This window comes from Apiospora phragmitis, assembly GCF_038363925.1.
Source record: "Apiospora phragmitis strain CBS 135458 chromosome Unknown utg000007l:2111988.0-4706623.0:1.0-2598199.0, whole genome shotgun sequence".
NCBI classification, from domain to species: domain Eukaryota; kingdom Fungi; phylum Ascomycota; class Sordariomycetes; order Amphisphaeriales; family Apiosporaceae; genus Apiospora; species Apiospora phragmitis.
Genome location: NW_027117406.1, coordinates 2580303 through 2598149, shown reverse-complemented (window position 1 = coordinate 2598149; position 17847 = coordinate 2580303). Strand labels below are relative to the sequence as shown.

The 17847-nt window shown below is 55.7% G+C and overlaps 7 protein-coding genes across 7 annotated transcripts; 3 read left to right on the top strand and 4 right to left on the bottom strand.

Annotated features, from left to right (window-relative positions):
• Window positions 1–1447: 1447 nt before the first annotated feature.
• On the top strand, window positions 1448–1852 carry PG994_008421 (uncharacterized protein; the record flags this gene model as incomplete). The annotated part of the gene is made up of 1 exon (XM_066859830.1): window positions 1448–1852. One exon carries the CDS (start codon window positions 1448–1450, stop codon window positions 1850–1852), a length of 405 nt encoding a protein of 134 aa, XP_066715317.1.
• Window positions 1853–7399: 5547 nt separating this feature from the next.
• PG994_008420 (uncharacterized protein) lies at window positions 7400–7807 on the bottom strand (the record flags this gene model as incomplete). The annotated part of the gene is made up of 1 exon (XM_066859829.1): window positions 7400–7807. One exon carries the CDS (start codon window positions 7805–7807, stop codon window positions 7400–7402), a length of 408 nt encoding a protein of 135 aa, XP_066715316.1.
• A 1566-nt stretch (window positions 7808–9373) lies between these two features.
• PG994_008419 (uncharacterized protein) lies at window positions 9374–10061 on the bottom strand (the record flags this gene model as incomplete). The annotated part of the gene is made up of 3 exons (XM_066859828.1): window positions 9374–9553; window positions 9607–9866; window positions 9944–10061. 3 exons carry the CDS (start codon window positions 10059–10061, stop codon window positions 9374–9376), a joined length of 558 nt encoding a protein of 185 aa, XP_066715315.1.
• Window positions 10062–10733: 672 nt separating this feature from the next.
• Window positions 10734–12206, top strand: PG994_008418 (uncharacterized protein; the record flags this gene model as incomplete). Its single annotated transcript, XM_066859827.1, has 3 exons — window positions 10734–10799; window positions 11071–11973; window positions 12039–12206. 3 exons carry the CDS (start codon window positions 10734–10736, stop codon window positions 12204–12206), a joined length of 1137 nt encoding a protein of 378 aa, XP_066715314.1.
• An 859-nt stretch (window positions 12207–13065) lies between these two features.
• On the bottom strand, window positions 13066–14196 carry PG994_008417 (nipsnap family protein; the record flags this gene model as incomplete). Its single annotated transcript, XM_066859826.1, is given in 3 exon segments — window positions 13066–13116; window positions 13131–13861; window positions 14004–14196. The coding sequence occupies 3 exon segments, from the start codon at window positions 14194–14196 to the stop codon at window positions 13066–13068; spliced, it is 975 nt and encodes a 324-aa protein (XP_066715313.1).
• A 1028-nt stretch (window positions 14197–15224) lies between these two features.
• PG994_008416 (ATP synthase subunit J) lies at window positions 15225–15722 on the top strand (the record flags this gene model as incomplete). Its single annotated transcript, XM_066859825.1, has 4 exons — window positions 15225–15273; window positions 15396–15476; window positions 15519–15569; window positions 15667–15722. 4 exons carry the CDS (start codon window positions 15225–15227, stop codon window positions 15720–15722), a joined length of 237 nt encoding a protein of 78 aa, XP_066715312.1.
• A 797-nt stretch (window positions 15723–16519) lies between these two features.
• On the bottom strand, window positions 16520–17613 carry PG994_008415 (serine hydrolase; the record flags this gene model as incomplete). Its single annotated transcript, XM_066859824.1, has 2 exons — window positions 16520–17307; window positions 17499–17613. 2 exons carry the CDS (start codon window positions 17611–17613, stop codon window positions 16520–16522), a joined length of 903 nt encoding a protein of 300 aa, XP_066715311.1.
• Window positions 17614–17847: the final 234 nt, after the last annotated feature.

The following is a 17847-nucleotide window of genomic DNA, read 5'->3' as shown; positions in this document are numbered from 1 at the left end:
TTGACAGGCCTGCCCTCCTCGGTTTAGCGCCAGACACCCGCTGCATTACTTGTCCACTCTAGCTGCAAGGTACCGCTGCCTTCTGTACTGGGACCTCATTTAGCTGCTGAGACCCAATCAGACGCTGCGCTCTTCGGCGCCCCAGCACTAAAGCGACCAGGCACAGGCCCTGAGATTGTGCAATTTGGTCAGCCGTGCTTTATGAACGATCTCGACCCAAAATGAAGAGAGTCGCACATTTGGATAATGTCAGATTGCCAATAGTCAATCGGGCGGAAGGACGATCTTGCACTGTTCTTGTGCTGGATTGTGTCGGACTTTGATGAGGGTTGGAGAGTCACATCAGATATGCTCCGACATTGGAACCGTACACGGACTCCATTGACTAACAGCAACAGCAAGAACAATCACCCAAGCCAGATCTCGCGATGCAGCAAGTATATCAACCGCCGCCGTTGCGAAGCCTCACCTGCAGCAGCACAGCACAGCACGCATAGGCATAGGCAGGTCTTACTTGTACAACAGTAGGAGAGCAGCAGACAGACAGACCCCCTCCTCCTCCAGTCCAGATCCACCGGCGTTTACTAAGACAAGCGGCATGAATTATAGCAGCCCAGCCTTCCACATCCGGCTAGACCTGGAGGGGCGGCACCTCGACGACCGGTACGTGACCCTCTTTTCCAGCAACTTGCAATTTCCCGCCCTGTACCTGACGGTTTGATTGCCCGGGGTGACAGCCGGGTTTCCAGTACTTTATTAGGAACCAAAGGTTGGTGGCGGTCTAGGTAGACAGTACTCGACAGGCCGTTCCTTTGTCAACAGTCTTCTTTCTTTTCGCATCCTGAACTGTCGCCTTTGTAGCGGGCGCGCAGGGCAGAAGCGCAGAGAGGGAATGGCCAGTCGAGGGTGCACAAGCCACTAACTGGGCCTCCTCCTTCCGTCTCCAGAGTCAACGACCGAAAATCTGCAAGGACCCCCCCGGTCGAATCCACGAGGGAATTGGGTTGACACTTCTGAATACTCCAGAGAGAGGAGGGTCTTTGATTCATTAAATCACCCTCGAGCCGCCCGCTCATTGTTGTGTCTTTAGCCTTTATACCCCCCCAGACACATCGTGGCTTTTCTTCTTCTTCTACCCGGCCCTCACCACCTCTACTCACCTTCACTCTTGCTCTTCCTGCAACCCTTTCGCTCTTCTGCTCCAAGCAACCCTCAATCTCTATTACTACCTCTCATCGGACTTCGTTGGCAGAGTCCATCCCGTGCATACATACGCAACTACCAGACTTCGGTACCGAGTACTCGACAACAACACACTCTTTGGCTAACACGCTTACACCACTTTTCGCGCGTTACGCACATTCGTTGGTCGCATCGACAACTTCAAGAGAGAGAAAAGAGATTCTGGGATATCCATTCTTTCTTCGCGCAACCACCGATTTTCAAGATGCAGCTGTCTTCTGTCCTGAGCGTTGCGCTTCTGCCCCTGCTGGCCGCCGCGGATACCAGCACCGCCACCTCCACCATGACCATGACCAAGACCATTACCATGCAGCGCGTCTCCACCTCGACCGCCTTCAACACCACGACCATGGCCACGCCCACCGCCTCGTCCATCAACTTGCTGGCCGTCTCGAGCAGCAGCAACGGCACCATGACCATGAGCAGCAGCTCCAGCGCCTCTGCCTCCAGCAGCGCCAGCAAGACCAGCAAGAGCAGCAGCGGCGCCTCGGCTACGGGCTCGACCCCCACTCCCAGCCCGACCGACCCGAGCAGCGGATCCGCTGCCCTCAGCGCCGCCAACGTCGTGGTGGCCGGGGCCGCCGGTATCTTCATCGCCGCTCTGATGTAAATCGTGCTATTTCGGCATGACTCTACCCCAGGCGGTTGGAAACTTCGGCGCGGTCGAGATCGGACGAATCCTGTCCTGATCTTGCTAGCCAACCCATGCTCATTCTTTTTCTATGAGTGAGATGAGATCCTCATCCCACTCTTATATCATGCCATCTTTCTTTTGTTCCAAAACCTATCAGCATTGTATCCCGTATTCGATGTTGGCAACGTTTATATATCACATGCGACGAAGACGAAACGACACCTTAAGATACCTCTCCGTTGGGTTTGGTGGTTTGCTCTTTCCACCAACCCCGACAACGAACTTATCTATCACATCCATACCCTCTCATCCGCCCTCTTCTGGATACCCCCCATGGCGCATGCGCCTGAGAAGAAGAAGGCCGGCGAGGGTGACGTTCCCGTCCTCCTTCGAGCAAAAAGCAGCAACAGCTCTACTTCTTACTTATACACATCTTTGGTTGTTGAGCGTTTGGCGTGTTCATTTCTAATGCACATAACATTCTGCTTAATGTTTCAGTGGAACCGGCAACCATACGCGCGCACACACACGTCTGTGACTCCCTGCATGGACTGCACCGATCCGATCCTGTCAAATCGTTGACACAGAAAAAAACAACTGGGCTGTATCGTGTGTGTCGTCGTGTGTCGGTTGCTGGCTGGCCTGTTCCTTATCCCTTTCTACCAACATATCCCACTTGTTTCTACTCGGACCCCTTCCCTTCTTGCGCGGCATCCCAATGTGTCTACACATCGGGGTGCCGCCGGCCGGGACGGGGTTGACCACGGAGGCCCTTTTACCAATCTTATATCTTTTGCTCTCTTGGCGAGACACCCCTTTACACGCGCCCTCGTGTTGTTGAGATACCCACTTCTGCTGTTGTTGTTGTTGCGCATCTGCTCGCGGGCGAGGACGGTTCTTCCGTTGGAGGAGAGAAGAGAGAGAAAGAGAGAGAGAGAGACGCATTGCTATCTGGCGGAGGAGAGAGACGCACTGAGAGAAACGCATCTTGCCTGGTTTTTGGACAAGCATATTCATACATATCTATCTTTCTTGGCGCCCATCCTGGATGCTGCCGCGCATCTGCTTTTTGGCGTATTATTGGTGGTTGATGGGGGTTTTTTTTAGCTTGGTGTTTGGCTAGCGGACGACGTATGTGAGGGGCCGTGGCGATGAAGAAGTAAAGCAGTTTAATTGAAGAAAACCCGTTTGAAGAGCAGTACTTGAGATCATGTCCCTCTCCCGTAATATTATTCAGAACATTTGTGAAACGTACGATGCAACAACTTGGAGGCTTCTGATACCCGCAACCACCTTGCGATCGTAGCTTGATAGACGTTCTCTCCCTTTGATTTCTCTAGATCCTCTTGTACGCCCTCGCGTTCTGGATCCCTAGGTAGCTATTCAGGAAATCGCTTGTCCCGCTCCTCGTCAGCGGCTTGCCTTCCGCGGCGGCGGTCGTTATCGCGAGGATCTGACGACGGCTCCAGCAACAAGCCCCTTTCCCCCCCTCGACACCGGCCCTACCTACCTGCGCCGTCACGCGCTCGCTCGAGGGCCAGGTTCATGCGCGCCGTGATCCGCACGAATCCTGCCACCATCTTTTTGTCGTAGGCGGCTTCGGTCCATTTGAGGTGGTTCTGGCTTGGCGGTTCCAGACACAAAAGAAGGTCAGGGAGAAGTTGAATTAGACAGTATGAGCTGATGAAAGCAGTCGGGTATTATTTCGCGATCTTTGCCTTTGCCTTTCTTTGGTTCACCCTCTTGGCTGTTGGCGGTGATATTGTGGATTTGTGGTCAATGAACTTCTAGATGCTGCAGGGATGATCTCTGATTGCCAGGGTCATAAGGGGCAAGAAGAAGAGGTCGAGAACTCTGTGCCCTTGCACTATTGTGGTCTGCCTCCAGTCACTATTGAAAAAGCATGATCCACAAGCGCCTATCATGATAAGACTGCCTACAAGCGACACACCAATTCTCACCCAATGTCGGGGGATGAGCTACTTCGGCTTGCCTTTGAAGCAAAGCAACGGGGATGTCAAGCTATGGCACGATTCCGAGCGAGCGACCAACATACATGCATACCGCGATGTGTGTCTCTCTCGACTGGATGCGACTCATCGCGAGCCCCCGGCCTCGTTACATCTTCGCGGCTCCTTAATGGGTTTCCTCGACGGCTTTCTTCCGCAACGCCATATCTAAAACCATGCTTGCCGCTGCCTCTAGCTTGCCTTGTTTCCCTCCGCCGTTGAGGTATGTTCTTGGAATCCACATGTGCCGCGGCTTAGGGCATACTCGAACTTCCTCCCGAGGCCCTTATTTGTCTTTCTTGGCAATTGAACAGATCCATCACGTTGTTGCTGCTCTCTATTCATATCACCTAGACAAGAGCAATGCCCTCCGCGCGAGAAACTCCCCCATTTGAAAGCAACATGTCGCAGAAGTCAATCTCGATCCTTTTTCCCGTCTGGCAGCCAGCAGCGCAGCCCCTGGTCCCCGTGGTCGGGTCTTTTGCCAGCCAGCGGTCAAGCCGAGGGTCAAGGGTTCCCCTTTGATGAGGGCTCCAGTTTTCGTGCGGATGCCTTTGGGCCGGTTAGACCGGACAAACATTGAGTAAGTACCCACGGGTTCGTGGCCGGCAGCCGGGCCGGTGGAGGCCCTAGAATTGTCCTCGCCATCCATGTCGTAGTTGTCGAAGCAGCATGGGCCAGCTACTTGGGTGACACCCGCCGCCGCCACCACCAACTGCCTTTCTTCCGAAGAAGCCGTCGGTAGCATCCCAGGGTTCACGTAGACTCTGCCGCCAGCTTCTAGGGAGTCCAACTGCTGTGAAGGTTAACATAGCCCTGCTTCTCGGCGTGCAGGATCTACCCTGCTCCAAGATAAGAACTATGCGCAGCTCAGAACGGGCATCAGCCTTTCGCGCTCCTAGTCAGTAAGGGGGAGTCGCGATCTTTGCTGAGCAAGAGCATGAGGCACCGAACAGTCGACTGGCGAGTCCCCGAAGTGCGCTGCAAGAGGCGAATGTCCGAATGAGCCAGAGACCATGACCGCAAAGATGGCACCCGGGTATATGTTTTGAGCAATGTCCCGCCCGAGAGATGTAAGGGGTCGAGATCTGTCTGGCCTTCTCTTCAATTCACGCAAGATATGCGTCAGCAGATCATTTGTTGAATCCCCAGCGGGCCCAGGGTCGAAACATTCGATGGCCTTGTTCTCGTTCACTCTGAACTCGCCTTGTAACGCCGTGATGGAACCAAACACAAGGCCGTGGACAGCGATACAAGGCTGTGGACAGCGATACAATTACGGTAGCGACCTGCCTCCTCGCCCGCCAAGCAATTGCCCCGCTAGTTTGGAAGAAGTCGGGAATCCAGCTAGGGGATGGCGATGGCTCCCCTCCCCTCTCCTCCTCCCCATCCGCAACTTGCCAAGAAGCCGGCATCCTTGAGCTGGCTTATGTGCTGATCTCAAAACGTCCGAGGTAGACCTGTTGCACACACTCTTGGTACAATCCGGGCGTATGTTCAATCTGCTCGCCCCCGCGCAGTAGGCGAAGAGCCGCGCAGACCCGACCCCCTCGAGTCTTTGCATAAAGTCCTTTCCTGCAATGCTGCTGCTTCAGATTGGATAAGCCGACAGACGTTTTGGCGCGAATAAAGAGCACCTTTCTAAACGGGCCAGACGACGTCTGAGCCCCGCGTGTCCAGAACTTCCTTGCCGCACATTGACCAGCCAATGTTTCTTCAAGCTTGCGCAGAATCACAACCAAGGAATGGATTAAGCCCCTGAGGACGAGAACCATGGACTGACTGGCTGATTGCCCACCAGGCAGGATTTCCCGGCCGATCCAGAGCCTGTCGGACCAAGACCGAGTGGACAAGATGAACAGGGGAAGAAGGAAGGGGAGCGGACCGGGCGGCGAGTGTCAGCTGCATCTTTGCGTTTTCGACGCGGCAACCTCGCCTTAGTCGCTAATCAGAGCCATTGCTCGGTCGTTGCCGTTTCTCTTCGGGGGGCCGATAGCACACCACCATAATACGGGTCGCAAAGCCAGTATATCGTTGCCCATCCGGGGGCCACTTGGGGCGACCCTTCTGGTCTTCGTCGTCGTCGCGATGGTTGTCGCACATGGTGTCGATCCACATGGTACGAAGGGGCGGTGGCGGACCTCAAGTGCCTCAAGGCAACCAACAAGCTTTTGGGTGACAAAGAGTGGAGAGGCAGTAGCAGCTGCATCCTCGACCCATGATGTCCGGTCGGTCTTCCTTCGACCCCAGACATAAAGGAAGAAAGAGCTTGGTATGTGGGCGGCGATGCCTCGACGACGGGGACGGCAGTGATAGGAATGGTATTATTTTGGTCAGAAGTCTGCTGGGTGCGTGGGTGGTGTGACCAGAAGAACCAATTGACCTAGAAAGCGGTTGCTAATATGCCATTGCGAACGCATATGGGATTGGTAAATACGCAGAAGGTGGGCAGACCAACCCGATATCCAGGACAGGCGAAAAGATGACTACTTACTTGAGATGTGCTATACCAATGTGCACAAAACATCGAGGTCAACCGTACGCACAAGTTGATCTTGTCGCACGACGTTTCGCCTACTTTCGGCAGTGAGACGTCATCTCCCATCAAGGTTTCTCGATCCTGGGGTATGAAGTACCTCGAGTTGGTACGCCACATTAGTCAGCAGGTAAGTTCTGGATACCATCACGAACAAAGACGGCACACCACGGAATAAGCAAGTACGGTGTACTAGGGAATCGTTGACTTGAGTGTAGAACATAGAATATATTGATTGATTCATAAACGATTGGTGGGGGGTATATTGCGTCAAGCGTGGTGCGGCTGACACGAACGTCATTCATTGCACACTAGCTGACCGCTGCCCGAACTGACATGATTCATCATATCATGTGGCTCACTGTCTTTGCCAGAAGACTTCCTTCGTAATTCCATTCTCGTGCAATCCGTTATTGCGCGTGGCGCGTGTTGGGGTGCAGCGACGCTGAAAGTGTCCAGACCTCAGAGGGTCTCTCGTCGGAGCACTCACGAGACGCACAGGAAGACTGGTGTCATTTGAGGGCGGACAGCCCTCATATGCGAGAAGTGTTCCAATCCATCGACGCCTGTAGCCAAATTATTGCTTTCCCTGCAACTGTTCAGGGGAAGGGTCGTGGTGGCTGCGCCGGTAAAGAGGATATTCTCGCTGCGACAACATGCCGACTTCTCTTGCGGCGATGGAGAAACATATTATTATCCGTTTCGCTCGTGTAGACGAGTGCCGCAAGTACAGCAGACTCAAGCAGATATTCCAGGACCGTTCGATCAGGCAGTAGGCTAAGTGGATGGATGCCCATCAACGCCATGCCAGCATTGTCGATCGGTTGGTAACGAGGTAAGCGGTAAAAGATGCAGTAGATCGCAAGTTCCCGCCCAGGCAATTACCCCTCGGTGGGATGAAGCATTCAATGGCGCGGGCAGGCGCTTCGGATCACTCAAGGAGGGACCGTCTCGTGCATCGTAACGAGGATCGGGATCTTAGCCTGCATTTGCTATCAGTCCCCTGCCATCGACCGACTTGAAATCCAAATCCAGATCCAGCGTGGACGAGGAGGGAGAAGAACTACTCACGGTCGAGTCCATGCTGCCGTTGCTGCTCAGGCTGCTATGCATCGTCTTGGGGCGGCGGCTCCTGACTGCGGCGGCCGGCGGGGTCTCCGTCATCACCACGGGTCTGGCTGCTGGTGCTAGCCTCAGCCAGGCGTAGATCTCCTGCTCGCGCTCGCTGAAGCCCATGAAGCGGTCCAGCTCTTCCTCAACCTCGATCCGCTTGCTCATGGCAATCATGGGGTTGTCGAGCTTGTTGATGAGGATGGTGCGGTAGTGGGCGGCGAATTCCCGACCATCGGGCCCGCCCAAGGCGCTCTTGGAGTTGAAGCAGCCCATTTTCCCTTATTGGTGTCTTGCGGATTTCGAATTAAGAACCCCAGACTCCACTGTTGCCTGCTATATACCAAATGCAGCGAACATGGGGATGTTTCTCCCTGGTGGCGTAAAGCTGGAGAAAGTAAAACGTCCCGAGTGGCGAAAAGCGAGGGTAGGTGTGTAGGTTTAAAAGTAGTGCGTATTCAATGTTGTTGGGGAACCAAGGAGCTTTGTCCGATTGAATGCTTCGTTCCTGGCAATGGCAGGTATTCAACCCAGTTCGCTTAGATTGGTTCGTAGTAGTGTTCGGCCGGAAACATTCTCAACTGGTATGAACCCGGATGCAGGTGATATACGAGTCAATGTGCAAGTAGGACAACAACGGAAGGCCGAACCAATCACAGTCATCAATCGTACTAGCAAGGCAGGAAAGAGAGAAGAACAACAATAACAACAAACTCTACCAGTGTGGGGATGGCGCTGTATGTGTATATTTATTGACGGGCATCTTTTCTTACCTGGATCCAAGGTCAGCCTCTCGGCTCCCTGGGTTGATCCCTCGATATAGTAGGAGCAAGTTAATGTGGGAAAATGCAAGCCCGTCACCCAGCTTGCCAAGCCAGCTGATGCCTAAGATTACAATATGCGCCCTGGTGTGGCGGCGGTTGACGTTGGAGCCTCGGGACCTGACTGGTCGAGTCTCAGAAACAGCCGGGATGGCGCGAGTTCCGGCAAGGGATCATCATCCTCCAGCCTACCAGCGAGAGCCCAACCCGGAAGGTGACGAAATAGCCAGAGAAAAAAGCGCGTGTGTGGGAGAGCGAGAGCGACACTGCGCCCCCCTCTTGCGCCCGCTGGCGTGGTTTAGGCTCGGGGCTTTTTGGGCTCATGCGACACTGCCCTACCCCGTCTCAGCGGTCGTTTGACTAAGAGAAATGGCTGGGCGCCGGCAGCGAATGCTAGTAAGCGACTGCCTGGCCGGTTAGTGCAGGATCTCATCTCGGTGCTATTTACGAGTCGTATAAAGAGGAAAGAAGAGGGACTGGCACACACACACGACTGGCCGGACGATGAGGGAAAAAAAACTCGAAAGCAGGTTTCCCAATGTTTTGCCCGTGGTTTGGCCCAGGAGTCTTGCGTTTAGATACCACCCTGCCCTGCTTTCGGGCCTGTCGTGAGTAGCATTTTAGGCGGGGATATCAAAATAAAAAGCAAAAGAGCGACAGCCGAGTTGCCGAAACACTTTGAATCCTGATCCCAATCCCAAATCCACACAGCGCACTCGGACAAACAAGTGACAACCTGGACGCATGACGTTGATTGATTGTTTTAGAGCGCGGATACCCTTGGACCGAGCGAGATAGTAAGCACGAGTCGTGACGGTCTCGGAGCCGACGAATGTTGTTTCGACAACGGTAGAATTTTCACGCGATGCGAAAAGACGATCTACATAATTGGGTATAATTGTCATGATATGATGACAAGGGAGGAAAAAATGAACCATCAACCATGTCCGCCTGAGCGCCGTAACCATGCAGATGCTTGCGATGCAAGTTGGCCCTGGAGCAGCCAGAAAAGAAGGACTTATTAGATCAGTCGAATGTGGACTTGAAGACAGCTGACCATCCTGGCCCTCGCTTCCTCCCTCTCGCCCGAGTTGTTATCGTCCCCGCCGACCAGCACCTCGTCGACGGCGGGCACGCTCGTGGTCCGGAGCCTGACCTCGCAGTCCTTCTGGCCCTGGAAGAAGGCGGCGACGGCCAGGACCTTTTCGATGGCGCGCCCGTGCCCAGCACGACGACGTCGCGGCCGCCGCCCACCCCGAGCCCGACGCCGGCGCCGGCGACGTGTCGCTCCAGGGCCTGGATGCGGCGGTCGAGGCCGAAGGAGCGCTTGGCGATCTGGGCCGTCGCGGACTGGTGGGGGTTGGCGGCCGAGGCGGTGCGCAGGATCTTGTCGAGGTGCTTGCGCACGCGCGTGGTGACGGAGCGGAAGGGGGTCTTGGGGGTGATGTAGAGGCGGACGGCCTTGCTGGTTGAGGGCTGGCGGGGGCCGATCAGGTTGCGGTGGACGGTGGCACCTGCGAAGGGGACGCCAGTTAGTTAGATTGATACTACTACTATTACTGTCTGTCTGCCTTGGGAAGCACAGACATACCTTTGGGTATAGGTGGCAGTTTAGTATACGTCGTCGTGGCTGGTGTCGGCAATTTGTCGTCGCCAGGCATCCGAGTAGTTTGAGCTGCGGTAGGCAGCTCTCCGGCATCTTCAGCCATGCTGTCGTCAATTGATGGCGACCAAAAGTTCGAAGTTGCCTAGCAGAGTAGACCGCGACGCTGTTCAGAAATGATGATAAACTTGCAGCAATCAATCATGGGCACGCCTGGCCAAAGAGCTGCCGTCAAATTAATCCTCTATTGGGGTTTGAAATGCCCGCCCGATGCCGATTGAATTGGACTCTGATCTTGGGTATCGCGCACATGCAATCTGAGATGGGTGTGCTTTGAACTTTTTGGGTGGATGGGTGGAGTTTCTGCACTGCACCACCCAAGCAACCCAAGCAACCGAGCCACAAGGGACTCTCCAACAGGGGACCTGACTTGCCCCCCCCCCACAGCGGCTGACCCGCTGAAGCGAAACCTTTTTCAGCCCAAACCCAGGCTCCGACTTTCACTGATTGGGTTCAATCCAGTTGCCTGGTCCCTAAAACCGCCCAGTTGGGGCTCCACTGAGATCCAGCCGCGACAGTGACGTACGCTTTGCTTTTGTTATCCAATGGCCTTATGTTAACATCCATCGTCGAATCGAATCGGCAATAGCTTCAACAACTGATCGACCCCATCAAAGTCGTCGTCGCCTTCGTCGCACTTTGAATTTTGACTGCCTGCCTTGGCTAGTACTACCATGAATACGGAATAGGCACACCACCAAGAGAGGCACGTTGCGAAATGTCCGTCGAGATCTGGCCTCCCATTGCGCCCGACCAGCTTAAAGTCGAGGAGGATGCCGCCCAGGTACGTGATTCCAACGACTGCTCCATAATCTGGTAATGAGATCCGCATGCGTGCACAAGAAAGCAATGGCCCAGTCAATTTATCCTCCCCTGACCCCTCGACGCTGCGAAGATGCCGAGGAAGGGGATGCAGGAAAAGAAGAAGAGGAGGAGGAACACGACGGAGAATGGCTCATCGTCTCACCCTACCTCCCATCCCACCCACGCCAACGTGAATCTACTTCTTCTACTACTACGGATACCCTTATACTAACCCCGCCGCCCTCCCCCAGGCCCGCGAGCTGACCTGGCTCCTCGACGCCCTCCACGAGACGCTCAAGACGCTCAAGAGCTCCCTCGAGGAGACGTACGCGCTGCTGGCGCCTATCGACCCGGGCGCGACCCTGGTCGTGAGCACGCCCAAGCACGAGACGGTCAAGGGCTACGTCACGCGCGTCGGCACCCGCCTCGTCAAGGGCACCATCGCCCTGCGCCTGCGCACCCAGCCGCCAGTCGTCCTCAGCCTCAACCCCGACCGGCCCCTCCACATCCCCGAGCTCACGACGCTCAACACCTTACTTACCCAGTCCGTGGACATCCTGACGTTTATCGTCTCCGAGGCCTTCGCCGCGAAGAAGGGCACCGATAATAAGAACCATGTCGACCCCCGCTTCGTCAGCAGCCAGCTGCGGCTGCTTTCCGAGTACCTCGCCGAAGCCTCGTCGCTGATCAAGGGCCCCGAGCTCCCCATCGCCGACCAAAACACCCCATCCTCCGCGACATCACCCAACCCCCCACAACGCCCGCTATCTTCCTCATCACACGCCTCAACATCAACATCCGCCTCCTCCGCCGCCGCCGGCACAGGAGGGCCGACGATAATCCCGCAACCCCCGGACACGACCTGGACGCACTCGTCGGTCCCGCCGACCTGCTTCGCGCCGGCCCTCGACCCGGCCCACCACAACCTGTCGGTCTACGTGACGATCCAGGACGCCTCGCTGGTGCTGTACGTGCGCGCCCTGGAGCCGGCCGACGCGCCCGTCAACTTCGGCACCAAGCTGGCCCTCGCCATCGGCACGGCGCGGCGCCTCGAGCACGACGAGGCCGACCGCATCTTCGGGTACTGTCCCGAGGGCGCCGACGACCCCATCGCGACCGAGGGGAGCACGATGCAGCACCCGCCGAACCCGCTGGTACGGACAAGGAGTAGCCAGCAGGCCGGCCGAGGGGCGGCATGGGCAAAGGGCGGGGCACCGAGACGCAGGTCTACGTGCGCGAGAAGGTGCGCGTCGTCAGCACCGACCCATGTCTGCTGAGCTTGAGCTCCAAGCTCGGCGCCCTTGGGAACGCGCTCGCGCTGGCGCGGCGGAATTTGACCGTCGTCATGGGCGAGCTGGACGAAGGGGGAGGAGGGGGAGGGGACTAGTGCTGCCCTGATCATTATCATCATGGAGATGCAGGAAGAAGAAAGAAAACTACGCAACACCGTTGCTGATACGAACTCGCTGCGTGGAGAACGAGAAGGTGGTAAAGGAGGCTTAGGTATAGGTCAGGGGCAAAAGCTTCAGAGACCTAGGCTGGTCAGAAGAATGTTCGACGAGACGGCAGTAGTAGGCTCGGTTGACAATGTTGGAAGCATTGGGTCGGATACAGAGAGAAAGATGATTGCGTCAAGGAGTAGCTATGAGGTTTGCTGTGCTTTGTGTCTGGGTTAGTAGTTCACAACCAACCATATCATAGGAGGCATTCTTGCAAATGTCCCAATAGATGGACGCGCAAGGCATGATCGAAACAGTTGCAGTGGCTGTATGAACAATAACTTGAAGCAGCATGTACATATACATGGAACACGTTCGACTTCTTTTGCACCAACATATATACAAGGCAGTCGTTCACGGAAATGCAAGCAAGAGTTATTAACTGGTGAGTGGCAGAACGTTGCCACCCTGCACATTTCAGGCTTGACTACTGAAGACCGCTTCGGCAACTACAATCTCGAAGCAACTTCGCAATTCCCCACCAAAAAGAAGTTTCGGTTTCCCTATCCTGATCCTGGGTCCTGTTCCTGGGCCATGTCAGATACATTGCGTCTGCCCCGAATAGTTCAACAACATTTGAATGCTTCTCCAGATGACGAAGCTTGTAAGCTAGCAGTAAGGCACGTCCGTTTTCATCCACGTGCGGCCATTTCCTTGTAGACGATTCCAAAATTGGGGTTTCTTCTCTCCTTCATAAGTCAATACCTCGTCGACCATGTGTCCGTTAGGTTCAACACAAAAGGCCGCTCAAGCGACGGGAGACCAGGGCATGGGGATGAGGATGCGCGACTTCATGGACTGGATGAGGGGACCGTCTTGTGGACCGTCTCGGCCCAGCCCTCGACGCTCCAGCTCTGCTCGCGGCGAACCTTGCGCTCCTCGAGGTTGGCGAACTGCCAGAGGTGGTGGACCGTGTTGAGGTCTCCTATCTGCACGAACCAGGCGCCGACCCCCTCCATGACCTCGCGGCGGGCCTTGAGGCCGCGGCGCCAGTGCGTCTCCCACTCGAGCAGGTTGCCCGGGTGCAGCGTGTAGGAGCGCAGCTCGAAGACGCCGCCGAGCTGGCGCGGGCTCGTCGTGGGCCAGAAGCTGAACTCCTGCATGATGGACGTCTTCTTGGACTTAATTAAAGTCTTGAGCTTGCGGTCGAACTCGGCGAAGCCCGGGTGGCGCGAGATGGAGTGCAGCGACTGGTGGTAGCCCTGGTAGCGCTGGTACTCCCAGATGTGCACAAAGGTGTCGCAGTCGCCGACCTCGGTGCGCCAGCTGCCGACGAGGTTGACCTTATTCTCCTCGACCGAGGCCATGCGCGGGTACCACTGGCCGACGAGGTCGACGTACTCGTCGACCTTGTCCGGGTGCACCTCGTGGAAGACGATGGAGTGGACGTACTTGCCGCGGGCCAGCACGGCCGAGAAGCTGGCCTCGAGCTGGGCGTCGAGCTCGCGGCCCTCCTTGGTGCCGTAGATGAGGTTCGTCAACAGGCCCTCGGGCCGGTCGGGCTGCTTCTGGGCGGCCTTCTTCTGTGCCTCTTGCCGTTGTCCTGTTTTGATGTCATAGAGAGAGTCAGCTTGGGGTTCAGGCAGCTGGCTGGGGCGGGAAGATGCTGTGTATGTGTAGTAGAAGTCTACGAAAGAAATGCAAAAGAAACCGAGAGATACCAATGCAATGGAGTGTGTGCTTACGCTCTTCCTTGTCCTTCTGCATCTGTACCAAGCGTTCGCGGAACTCCTTCTGCTTGTTGTTGAACTGCTCGACCTGGTCGATGGTTACGTCGGCCATGACAGGAGCGCGCTGCTGGATGGGCGTGGTGCTGATAGCTCGAACGGAGCGGGGAACAGCAGCAGCTGCAGCTGCAGCAACTCGTCGCGTCAACATCTTGGTGTCTTGGTATGGTCGTGGTAGTCGTGTGGTGTTCCAGTCGTTTTGCAACAACGAGGAAAGGGATCAAAACCGTCAAACAAAGGGAGGATTGACGCGATGGCGGCTCGGGGGCGGTAGCCACATAAACGGGCGGAGTTCCTGGGCGGGAGGTGAAACTCGGGCGGAGGTGATGGGGAAGTTGGAGAGGTGGAATGGATATGAATAAGAACCGTTTCTATGATGGAGGTGGTCGATGCCAAAGTGTGTCACGCTGCACCTTGCCAAGCACCTTGTCGATGGGTGTTGGAGATGGCGTACATACAACGTGAACTAGAATGGCAATGGCACGCAAAGGAAGATGGGAATCGGGAGATTGGGAGGAAGAGGTATTTGTTTTCTTCTTCTGTCTTCAGAGCAGAGCTATTGAAATGGGAGGTTACATAAGATATGGATGCTGTAGAATAGGGAGCATAGCAGCTGGGGAACCAATTGGCTGCTGCATTCCCCCGCACTATTAGTAGTCTAGGCCCCCATAGTCAATGGGGAGGCAGTGTAGGGTTCGGGGTCATTCAGTGCAGGTGATAGCTCCCCCTTCTGTGCCACTACAGGCACCAAAGCCCGGGATGAGCTGATGGGGAGCTTAGGTGTTCACGTCCGGTGCTGCGCAACGCACAAGAGGAGGAGGGGTGATGTCATTTCCCCAACTGGTACTCAAGCTCGGCACTAACTAGGACCGTTTTGCCGAGGATCGACTGCTTTAGCTGCATGCATCTCTCTAAGATGATTGGCGCTGGCTAGGTGCATAGGTCACCCACAGTCGCAGCATTACCCTTCTAAAAGACCTTATTCAATTACCTTAGCTCAGCAATTCCGATCCGGCTAGCGGCTGAAGAAGGGAAGGAAGGCTACGAGCTTTGATCGGAACCAAAGCAACTCCATCGAAAAGCGCTCGTCGACTTTCAAGCTTCAATTCAATTCAACCCTCCCTCACTCACCCATCGCAACCAACCACCCTCAACCGACTTCTCTTCAATACCGTCAAAATGGCTTGGTTCGGCATCACCCCCCTCAAGAAGTTCCCGACTCCCGTCCGTAAGTCTTCCCCCAATTGAACCGAGAAGACAAGACAGAGAGACCTCCGACAAGTCCCATCCGCTCGCAACCGAATTCTCCCCAGGACGAATAAGCTACTAACTCGAATTGGTGTCCGACAGTCAAGCCTCTGGCCCCCTTCTTTGCTGCCGGTACGATAATGCGCTCTGCGACGAGAATCACCCCCACCCGCCCAATTGGTCGTATGAAGGAATTGGGTTTTGTCTGACTCGGTACAATAATAGGTGCCATCATTCTCTACGGTGTCAACTCGGCCCAGAACGCCATGATGCGATGTACGTTTCGATCCCCTGAGCATATATGCAACACACATGCTCGTCGCAATCATCTTGAAGTAAGGAACAGATCAATTGACATGCAGCAAAACTATAGCCGACGAGTGGAAGAACGACCCCCGCAACCCCAACGCCAAGTCCGGCGGTCACTAAAATGCTCATATGGACTGGAAGCATAGATGGGAGAGCTAGATGCGCCGAAGTAGGAGGATGTGCGTGTGCCAGGATGGCCACGATGAACGATGCATCATAGACAATTCGGCGGACCCGCGCTGTCCGGAAGCCCAGCAGCATGCGAAGGCGGCGACGGCGAGTGGCGGTTCTTTTGTATCATAGACTTGCGGTTTTCGACGTATTGAATTCAAGCAGTCACAGTTACTTCGGTCTTCCGATTGAGGCCAAGAGCACTTGTGCCAAGACTATATCTGATGTGGTGACTTGACTAGGGAGGATGTTCTCGTTCTTCCCTTATTCATCGCCAGTTCTTCATCTTACCCACTCTCATGATATTCCCATATGAGTTTTGAAGGGGTTACGGTCCCAGTTTCGCCAGTGATGTGCCAATAAGGGGGCATGGAAGACCATGTTGGTTGTAAAGTGGTGTGTGTGTGTGTGTGCGTGTGCGTGTGTGCCACTTGCTCATACGTAGAATATGCCGGTGTAGTTGCCATAGGCTTGTCAAGTGTCACCAGACTACCTGCGAGGAAGATTGATGAAGAATAGAGGGAGTTTGCAGTCTGTAAAGCGGTTGGTCTATTGGTCTATACGCTCTATCTGGGTGTGGTCTTAGTGTATGCATGCCCCTTTTGGAGATGTTCTAGACACTGCAATGTATCGTGACGTAGGCATCTATCTCATCTTCGCCTCCTCCAATTACGAAGGCTTTCTTACCCTCGCAAGTTCTATATATTAGTAGCAAACCCCGTAAGCAGTTGGGCTGAGTCCGTCCTTTACAACTTCTCCTCCGATGATGGCCCCTCCCCCTCCCCCTTCTCCTCCTTCAGCACCTCCATCAACCACCCCGCCACCGGCGTCGTCCACTCCTTCTTGACCGGCACAAAGTGCCCGCCCGGATGCACCATCACCCTCGCCTTGCCGCCCTCCCCCTTCTCCTCAGGTCCGCACGCCTCGACCAGCGCCCGGCTCCGCCCCTCGTCCACGACCGTGTCGAGCCCGCCGATGAAGTGCAGGCTCGGCGTCGCCATGCCGCCCTCGTACAGCCACTGCAGCGCCGGGTCGCGCCCCACGAAGCCGGAGTAGACTAAACAAAACTTTAGGGGCTGGTCGTTGTTCGCGGCCCGCAGCGCGCTCACCCAGTTGTTCTCGCCCTCGGCCTCGAGGGCTGCGGGCAGTTTGGGCCGTCGCTCGCTCTCGAGGGCCGCCGCGACAAGGGCCGCGAGGGCGGCGCCCTGGCTGAAACCCAACGCGCCGTCGACGCCGCCGACCTCGCGGATGGCGTCGGCGATGCGGTGCATGCCGTCGGCAAAACCGCGGTAGGCGCCCGTGCCCTCGTCGTGCTGGAACCAGCCCCAGTTGTCCGTGGGCGCGCCATCGTCCATTCCGTCGTCGCCCTCGGGGGGTTGGTACCCGGGGATGTCCGACGGCCGCAGGTTGTAGGGCCCCGTCGGGCAGACGAGCGAGACGGTGTAGTTGTAGGGGGGCGGGGCGAGCGCCTTGTTCAGCAGCTTGCCCAGCGCGGCCGTCCGGCTCTTGAAGAGGGAGCCGGACTGGGTGTAGCCTATGGGTGCCGGGTGTCAGCAGGTTGCGATTTCTCTTTTCTACGTCCTGATTTACTGAATCTAGGGGATCGCAGGTGACAAGGAGAAAGTCAGGTGATCTAGATGTATGAGAATCCACTCAAGACCCCAAAGCCACACCCCATCAAAAATAACATGTTGGTTTTGTGTCACTCAAAAAAAAAAAACCTACCGTGGAGCATGAGAATCTTCAAATCCCTCTTAACCGGCTCGGGTTTGGCCGCGGGCTTCTTCGTGTTCTTGGCCGGCTTCGAGGAGCTCGGCGGGGCGGCGGTGTTGGCCGACATGACGGCGCTAGTTCTGATGAATGATCTGGGAAGGCGGGGGATGGAAGATGTAGTAGTAAAAGTGGCGGGACGAACAAAGCTGGCTGTACTCAGAGTAGAAACTCGGAATAGCAAATGCATGAGGTTTGAGGGAGTTTTTCCCTTTGCATTTGGGTTGTTGGATGTTGTTCGGGCCGATCTATCAGAGAGCGCCATTCCTTGGTTACGACGGGTTCGCCGTATGGCTCATCGCCG